The sequence below is a fragment of the Propithecus coquereli genome, unplaced genomic scaffold (assembly GCF_000956105.1).
Source record: "Propithecus coquereli isolate 6110/MARCELLA unplaced genomic scaffold, Pcoq_1.0 Scaffold128, whole genome shotgun sequence".
In the NCBI taxonomy this organism is placed as follows: Eukaryota; Metazoa; Chordata; class Mammalia; order Primates; family Indriidae; genus Propithecus; species Propithecus coquereli.
The window spans coordinates 852,504-861,968 of NW_012136969.1; the positions used below are offsets into that span (position 1 = coordinate 852,504).

General features: G+C 47.2%; 1 protein-coding gene across 1 annotated transcript in view; it reads right to left on the reverse strand.

The window, feature by feature from the left end:
* Positions 1-8,450, reverse strand: part of TRIM14 (tripartite motif containing 14) — a 30,374-nt gene extending 21,924 nt beyond the window's left edge. Inside the window, exons 1-2 of the mRNA XM_012638293.1 lie at positions 8,210-8,450; positions 1,265-1,360 (exon numbers count right to left, since the gene is read on the reverse strand). Coding sequence (XP_012493747.1) covers positions 1,265-1,360; positions 8,210-8,431 — 318 coding nt within the window. The 5' untranslated portion in view covers positions 8,432-8,450. The remainder of the gene's footprint in view (positions 1-1,264; positions 1,361-8,209) is intronic.
* Between the last annotated feature and the right edge of the window lie 1,015 nt (positions 8,451-9,465).

Genomic DNA, 9,465 nt, shown 5'->3' on the forward strand with positions numbered 1-9,465 from the left:
AAAAAAAAAAAAAAAAAAACTATATACACTGTCAATTTTTTGGATGTTGTACTATAGTTATGTAAGATGTAACCCTTAGGGCAAACTAGGTGAAGGTACACAAAACTTCTCTGTACTATCTTTGCTACTTCCTGTAAATTTATAAAAAGTTAAAAAGTGGGATGGGAGTGGGGGTCTCAAAAGAAAGAAAACCATTCCTTAGATTTAGGTGAAACCTGCCCCAGAGCCTCCCTTAGACCCTTCACGCTCTCTCCTTCTGGGCCCCCTAACCATACCTGCTCAGAGATTTGCAGACAGTGCACCTGTTCTTCAGGCTAACAGCCCAAGCCCCTCCCCCATCCCTGCAAATCTGTCAACTTTCACTTCCCAAATCCTTTGGAAAGGGTTTATCTTCCAGAGTCCAGAGTGCTGCTCTTGAAGATAGGAGGGACACTATTAATAGTTAAGCTGGGGCCACAGTGTGAACCACAGATATTCCCAGCATACTGGGGTGTGAAGACATCTGAGGGAGAATGGACATTGGGCAAGTGGAGGGGGCCAATTCTGTGGGCTGGCCTGGTCGCAGGAAGAACTGGGCGCCAGCTATTCCCACAGTCAGAGCCAGTCCTCCTCTCTGACTGTGGGATCCCGCCCCAGCCCTCACTGCAAGGAGGGAGCAACTGAGGCTGGGAGGGGAAGGAACTGGCCCGAGTTCAGACAAAAGGCCCCTAAAAATGCAACAACTTTGTCAAAGTGAAAATGGCTGCTCACAGTATCGTCAGCCTCAACTTCCCATTCAAAACCCCACAAAGAATCTATTTAAATAAAACTCATTATGAAAAGAGTAACTTGAAGAAAGTGCATATTTATGAAACATATTTATACCTTATTTAGTTTCAACATGGCCGTGAAACCTAAAGAGGTATTTGTGTATTCCTTAAGCTGTATTTTGCTTTATTTAAGGCAATTTGCACTTGAGTCCCTCCAAGAGAACAGCAGCTGATGCAAAGGGACCACAGATTTGCCACAAAGCGAACGAAAGCAGAGCCTCAAGGCCCCTTGCTTGCAGAGCCCCTTCATGGTCTTGCACCTAATTTTATCTGCAATTTTGTGTTCTTGCTCTCAAAGAGGGCCCCCTAAATTATAGAAGCCCCAGGCTCCACCAAACCTGATCTGCCCCTGGGAGGTTGGTTTTTACTTCTCCTTGGCTCCATATTTGGGGGACCCTGTGTCTGAGAGGAACCGTGGGCATCTCCATCAGAATAAGGAAGAAATGTCTACTTGCCTTGAGCTTCTCTTCGGCGTCCTCTATCTGGGCGATATTACCAACTTCCTGCTGCTTCTTGGTTGCCAACTGCTTTAAACATTCTTGGGTGAGTTTCTGTACAGGAGGAAGTTAGGAAAAAAGTCATAATGCTATCACTTTTGAGATAACAGGCCCCCTAACAGGGGTCATTTCCTTTCACCTTTTATTCTTTTTCAGCTGAGGTATCTGAGACTCAGAAGGTGAGGGGACTTATGCAAAGTCATGGGGCAAGCTGGAGGATGAGCTGGGACTAGGGCCCCTCTGCTCCTCAGAGGTCCACACCAGGTATTCCGCGGATCTTGATGTGCCCCCACACATTTTTTTTCTAGAACGAGTCTTGCTTGTGATCTGCTTATCCAGCCGCTCAAATAGGAACTGAAGGCAAGCAGCTTGGGGGCCAGGGAAGAGCATCCACTTATTGAGTGACTATTAACTGAGCACCTATTACATGCTGGGTCCTGTTTCAGGAGCTGTCCTCATGAAATGTACATTCCAGGGAGTCTGTGGCCCTCTGGCCCCGGACTGGGTGAGAGGGCCAGTGGGGTTCATGCTCCCTGATCCCTCCTACCTTCCATATCTCTGCTTTTTGAAATTATTGTTTTTCCAAAGGTGTGCTCTGCGTCCCCCTCCCCCACAGGTGTGACCTTATCTCCATCTTCACCTTTCTTACGGCTGGCCTTACACTCAGCCACCAGGCCCTGCCCCATTGACTGGGAGCTTCCTGAGGGCAGGCTTGCTCCATTCCTAGCTCCCCACAGGGACGGGGAATAGGGATTACCTGGGCTTGTTTGCTGAACTGAACAGAATTATCAGGGGCTGCCAGCTTCAAGCAGAGCCAGAAGTCCCCCAGCAACCTGTTACGAGCACAAGCCCCAGAGTCAGAGGAGTCCTAGGTCTGAGTTCCAGCTTTGTCCCCCCACCTCTCTCAACCTGTTTCCTCCGCTGTAAACATGGGGATAACCCCACAGGGTGGCTGCAGGACTAAATGAGAAGAGGCACACAGAATGCCTGGTAGACAATAAGTGCTCAATACATGTAGCTCTTATTGTGACTAACATCCCACGAGCATTTGCTACTGTGTGCAGTTTTACTCTAGGTAAGGGGTTGGGGGTGGGTGGGGGATGGTCATAACCCAAGTATACACCACGGTTTCAACTTCCAGGAGCATATCCTTGCCCTGTCGTGATTTCCAAGTGTTCAAGTTCAGCTCCTGTACCCCACTCAAGGATTACTCCGACCTCCTAGTGCCTATGCCCTCCAGCCACAGGTGCTTCTCCAGTCTCAGTGCCTGGTGACACCCTACTCATCTTTCAAAGCCAGTTCCAATGGCATCTCCCCCAAGAAGTCTTCCTGAGCTTCTTGTCCCCAGCTCTCACTGTCTTCTCTCTGGCTCCCACTGACCACTGCCTTGAACCCCTCAACTACAGTACTTATCACACTGTGTTGTCACTGTGTTCTCCCTCCAACCAGCCAGGGAAGGAATCAGTCTATTCCTTGAATCATGGCATAAGGTATGTGCTTGAATAAATGTTTGGTGAATGAAGGATGGATTGATGGATTGATGGATGAAGGGTGAATAGCTAGGTAAGTAAGTAGATGTGTGGATGCAAAAATGGGTACGCGTAATGTCAGCCTTAAATAACAAGATTCAGAAAATATGATTAAGTGTAGAGTTTATCTGAGCCCAAAGCTTGAGGATGGCTACCTAGGAGCATAAATTCAAGTTGCCCTGAATATACACTCCGATTAGCAGCAGTAACCAGTGGGTTTTTAAGGGAGAAAGAAGAGGCAGTAAATCCTTTTAAATGCTCAAACCGCCTGCTTTGGATCCTCTGAAGGATCTATAAAAAGCATCCCACCTTGTGGTCTAGTGGCTAAGACTCTGTCCTTCATAGCTGCTGCCCAGGTTTGATTCCTGGTCAGGGAATGACACCTATTTGTTTCGAATTACTTGTATGGGCCAGGCTTGGTGGCTCACGCCTGTAGTCCCAGCACTTTGGAAGGTTGATGCACAGGGTTCACTTGAGGCCAGGAGTTCAAGACTAGCCTGGGCAACAAAGCGAGACCCAATCTCTACAAAAAATAAGGAAAATTAGCCAGGTGTGGTGGCACGTGCCTGTAATCCCACCTACCTGGGAGGCTGAGATCCCCAGGAGTTTGAGGCAGCAGCGAGCTATGATCATGCCACTGCATTCCAACCTGGGCAACAGAGTAAGATCATGTCTCTTACAAAAAAAAAATTAAAAAATGTTAATATGTATAGCTCTTGGTTCTTGACCTTTTGGGGTACCCATTTGTTATTGATCCTTTTCCTTCACATGGAGAGCTTCTGATTTCCTGTCTTTTTTTTTTCTTTCTGTGGGTGTAGGGGTTTTTGAGCCTTTATGCACAGATGCACAGCTGAGAAGCTGAGATCCTAGAAACGATGGCTGTGCAGAAATGTGGATGGTTCTCCATTTGCAGCTAGTGAGACTTTCTTCGTGCCGTCTTTGGGATGGTTCTGGATCTTGTGAGGACTGCTTTGCACCTCTTTGGAGATGCCTAGTTCACCTTGGTTAAGTCATAACCTTGGTTTAAGGCTTCTTGGTTTTGGTGAATCGCTTGAAAAGGTATTTGGTTGAAAAGAAAAAAAAAGCTGGATATAAAGTATTTATAAAAGATGGCCTTCAGGCAAAGTAGCTTGTTTCTTTTTCAGAGCTATCCAGGCTGAGTTCAGGCACAGAGAGTGTTTTCTTTGCCCTGTTAATTAAAGGGCTTTACTCCCCCACCCCCAAGTCAGTAATCTAATCAGGAAATAAGCCAAATTGAAAAGACAACCTATCTGACTACACTTGTCTACAAAATACACCTTTCTGGCATTTAGCTGGCTATTTTGAAATTTACATCTATAATGAAATCTCTTATTTGTAAGGGTGTCTACCTCTGTGCAGCTGGAGGAGCAGGAGGGCTGAGTTTATGAATGAATGTCTCCAAAATCTTTCAAAAATCTTTTTCAGTAACTTACTGTTAAAGTCATGTCATTTTAAATTAAGTAACAGGTAATCCTAAAATATCTGAGTCATTTATATAGCATAGAAAAGCTAAATATATTTAAATTTGTCTATAAACAAAAAAATTGAGGAAACATCTTTCTAAAAATTATGAAATGGTATTCGTCTGCAAATACTGGTATAAAACAGTTCAAAGTTATTGACTTCCTAGGTTTTTCACTGGAAATTAGGGTTAACTAAGAGTTAAAATTGTAGTGTGTGATTAAAACTACTAGATATAAGAAAAACAATTCTATATACAGAGCGGAGAGAGAGAGTAAGATGTGTTTTTGGTAAAGAGAGTTGAGAGTGATTTTTCTTTTGCAGGAGAGGGAACTTTGTGTGGTCAAAATGATAAGGAAGAAAGGGAAGGAAATTTTTGTCCTAAGGTAGAATGCCAAAATAAAAGTCCAGGCCAAAACTGAAGGTTTAAGCAAGTTGTAGGAGGTTTGTGGAAGACTAATCTTGTGAAAGGCATTTTGTGTGTGATCGTGCTGACTAAAATTAGAAGGGAATTATTTATATGTTTTTCTAGAAATTGAGCATTAATATCAAAAGCACACCGATGCAAGGCCAGAGTCTGGGCCCCTGTGTAGAACCCACGGGGTTTTCTCAATGCATTGATCTGCTCTTTAACAGAAAATTACAAGGTTATAAAAGGTTTATGGAAATCTTATCTTGTGTGGTCAAAGCTGACTGAGATTGGATGATTGATAATATGCTAATATAAAAGTAAAATTTGGCTTACTCCTTTGAATAAGAATTTTGCGTAGTATTAATAATTGGTAGTAAAATACTCGTTTACCTTTTAAGTAAACTGCAAAAAAAGGGTGGGGGACAGTTTGCCTCATGCCGTATTTATCAGGTCTCTTGACTGGAGATTGAGTCTCCTTTTTCTGACCTGGGCCGGTTCACCTCTCCTTAGGCAACCAACTCCCGGGAGGTCACCATATTGATGTTGAACTTAATGCGGACACCCAATCGATCGGCATGGCGCACTACAGCCCAGAACTCCCGGGTTCAAGCAATCCTTCTGCCTCAGCCTCCAGAGTAGCTGGGACTCCTCGCGTGTGCCACGATGCCTGGCTAATTTTTCTATTTTTCCATTTTTAGTAGAGATGGGGTCAAGCTCTTGCTCATGCTGGTCTCTAACTCCTCAGCTCAAGCAATCCTCCTGCCTCAGCCTCCCAGAGTGCTGGAATTACAGGCATGAGCCACCTCGCCTGACCTAAGAATGTTTACTTTTGTAACAGGACACATTGGAGACACTGGTAATTTTACCAAGGCTTCGACTAAAATGGCATATTTTCAGATATGACCAGGCTGCTTTGAGGAATTCAGGTTGGCTTTATAGAGCCAATAAAAAGCCCCTTGGAAAGACTGGCCTGGTACCTGGTCTATGTGGTTCCTTTTCAAGGTTTCTGACCTGTGGTAAGTAAAGAATGTCACTTTCTGACAGGCCAGGAACCTCAAGACATTTTGGAACCTTAAGAAGAGAAGAATTCACCCAATGCATACAGGTATTGCAAGTACAGTCCGACGGTGAATCCTTGGCTTGGTTTCCTAGCCTTGAGGCTTTTGAAAGTCTAATCCAAAATTCCTTATGAAAGTTCTAGCAAAGCCAACTTGAGAAGAGCCTATATGGCCAGTCACTATTCTTGTTGCACTTTATGCCAATAATAAGGCCAAGTATAATACTAAAACTTATTATGCAAGTAACTTTGTCCTACTAAGATTTATCTTTCGTAGAAATGGGGAACTGGAAAAAGAAAAATTATGTTTCAGAAGAAAATTACAGCACACCTGTTATCAGATCCCAGCCCTGATCATTGCTTTTGAGTTTTTATTATTTTCCTACAATTTGGACTAAATACTGAATTATTTATTTAGCAGGCTAAGTTATTTATTTAGGCTACAACAAGGAAAGTTGTAGAACAAGTTTTACAAGCCAGTTTCCTGGGTTTTAATTTTATGATGTTTTTAGTTGACTCTCCAATGGAATAGGAGTTTTTTTTTTTTTTTGGTCTGGCATACAAATTCTCTTTTTGATTATAATCCTTATGTGCATTATATTTCTATTATGTATCTCTCGTTGTTTTACTTCTGAGGAAACTAAACTTGTGGCATTCCAAAGACCAAAGATAAGTCAAAAAGTGACAGCAGCTGTATAAATCAGTGATTTGACTGAGGTCTGTGATGCCACTCCCATTCAGCTTTGGGCACTCTTAAAATTCCTCACTGAGACATGTCCTCCGCCCAGGTGGAACAGGACCAGGTGGGAATGAGGCTTCCTAGTGACAGGACCAGGCTCCAGAACATAAAAGGAGCCCAAACCATGAGTTTGTCCACAAAGCTTTCTTCAAAAGACCTTGATGAAAAGGGGGAAATGACAAAAGAAAAATAGCTCAGAGCAGTGTGAGCCATGTCTACAAACTTTATCAGGCCCAGAGAGACCGGAGTATGGGACTTCAGTCTCGCCCCCTTCCCAACAATCCCCGGCCACATTCAGGTGTGGTAGGGGGAAATTGTTTAAAGCTATTTTGTTCCTGACTAGCAGCCTCACCCAATATTTTCATGTTTCTGGAATTTGTGATACAAAAAGCAATGTATAGCCAACCAATAGCTTATGATATTTTAATGCAAATTATTGGTAAACAACTTAAGAACTGCCTCTTCTTTTTTCCTTAAAAACCCACTGGTTAATTGGAGTGTATGTTCAGGGCAACTTGAATCTATGCTCCTGGGTAGCCATCCTCAAGCTTTGGAGCCAAAACCGTGAGTTAATCATATTTTCTGAATCTCGTTATTTAATGTTGACAATAGGTCAACAAAATGGACAACGGGGTGAGACCCTTGAGCCAGATCTCTGGGAAGTAGCCTAGGTAACTCTGAACAACACTTTTCTGAGAAGCTATTATTATTATTACAGCCATTTTATACATAAACAAAGGAAGGCTATAGAGGCAGGGGCAGACCTTGAACCCAGGACTCGAGCAGGCAGGCCCCCTCTGGGCCCATTTTCACCTTGGAGTTCCAAGGTTCTCACAATGTGGTGGTGATGTCATGTTGTGCAGGGGGAAAGGTCAGTTCATCACAGATGGCTTCCTGCAGGTGGAAGTGGTAGAATCAACAAGAGTCAGAGACAGGAAGGCCTGCCTGGCCCAGCCTTCACGACAGAGCCACAGAACAAGCCAGCTGCAGGGGTGGAACAGGAGCCCAGAGCCCATGGCCACCATTAGGATTAAGCATGGGTGAGGGCTCCAAGTTGAGAATGGCCCTTTGGGAGGCAGTTCTATGGGAGGCCTGGGTTCAAGGCCTCCCCTGCCTCCGTAGCCTTCTTGTGATCTAGCAAATGGCTGTAATGATAATAATACCGGCGCAGGCTGTCCAGAGCAAGCATGGGAGTGTCTGTGTGGAGGGGGAGGGGAGAGGGAGGTCGAGGTGACAGTTAGTCCTCGGTTCACAGTTCACAGCCCCTTTCTGTAAACTCCGGATGGAGTAAACCAGAGATGTGCGTGTGGCCATTTTCTAACAGGAAGGGTTTTCACCTCTGTTAACTAAAAGGCAAATTTTCACCCAGCCCAAGGGCAGTGTGGTGGGCCCGCCATGGTGGGACAAGGTCACTGACATCTGGGTGACCTGGGCTGACACTGACAGCCTGGGCTCCCAAACCCACCTCTTCTGAAAGCATACTGATGGCCTTGGCTCGCCGCCTGTGCCCTTCCTGGGCCTCAGTCTCCCGCTCTGAAATATCAGTTGACTCTTAGACGCACTCGGGGGCACCCTCTGTTTTCCAGGTTCTAAAGGGCACTGCAGTGGGACGCCACGTACGCCCCTCCTCCGTTGCCCCTGGGCTCGCTCCCCCACACCCCGCCCCTGTCCCCACCGTCCCCACCTGCACGTGCATAGCCTCCTCCAGCGCCAGGCCGACCGGGTGGCCGCGGTGCGCGCCCAACACCGGGCAAAGCGCGCACACGCAGAGGCGGCAGCGGCGACAGAAGAGCTCGACAACGCGGTCGCGATGCTCTGGGCAGCGCCAGCCGCTCACCTCCTCGGGCTCGTCGGGCCCCGGCCCCGGCCCCCCAGGCACCCCGCTCCGCTGCCCTGCGCCCGCCATGCATCCTCCCCGGCCTCGGTCTCCCGCGGCGCGGGGCGGGGCTCCGCCAGGAATCGAAACCTCGGCCGTGGGCGGGGTGGCTCCGGGAGGGCAGCTGGCGGATGGCGGCGTGGGGGCCGCAGCCCGCCCAGGGTAGGGTCAGGCCTGGAGCGTCCTCCGACCAGCGGGCTCGCCCCTGCTGGGCTGACTGGGAGAAGGTGGGTTTCCTGCTTAGGGACGCCACTTCAGGAACGCTCAGAAAACTGCAGCCTGTGCACGGGACCTAGGTTGGCTGTGGCCTTCCCGGAGGGTGTGCATTAGCGGCACTTCTTGCTTCCCCTTGATCCTCTTTTGCCCTTTCCCCAGGAAAGATAACCATTCCCACAGTTGGGGGTGGGGCGGGGAGCTGGGCACAGCGGCTGGCTTACCCCTGTAATCCCGGAATCCTGGCTCTTTGGGAGGCCGAGGCGGGAGGATCGCTTGAGCCCAGCCTGGGCAACAAGTGAGACCCCGTCTCTATAAAAAATTTAAAAAATTAGCCGGGCGTGGTGTGCGCCTGTAGTCCCAGCTACTCGGGAAGCTGAGGCAGGAGGATTGCTTGAGCCCAGGAGTTCGAGGCTGCAGTGAGCTATGATCGTGCCGCTGCACTCCAGCCTGGGTGACAGAGCAAGACCCTGTCTCAAAAACAAGCAAAAGCCCTGTCAACCTAAAACAATAAGGGAGATTCTCAATTCTAGAGGGGCTAGGGGTTCTCACTGTTTTGCCCAGGCTGGTTCTGAACTCCTAGCCTCAAGGGATTCTCCTGCCTCCACCTGCCAAAGAGCTGGGATTACAGGTGAGCCACTGTACTTGGCCAAAGCAGAGGTTGTTTGTTTGTTTTGTTTTGTTTTGTTTTGGGACCAGCTTGGGACTACCATGACTGGCTAATTTTTCTATTTTTAGTAGAGATGAGGTCTTGTTCTTGCTCAGGCTGATCTTGAACTCCTGACCTCAAGCAATTCTCCTGCCTCAGCCTCCGAGAGTGCTAGGATTGCAGGTGTGAGCCACTGTGCCAG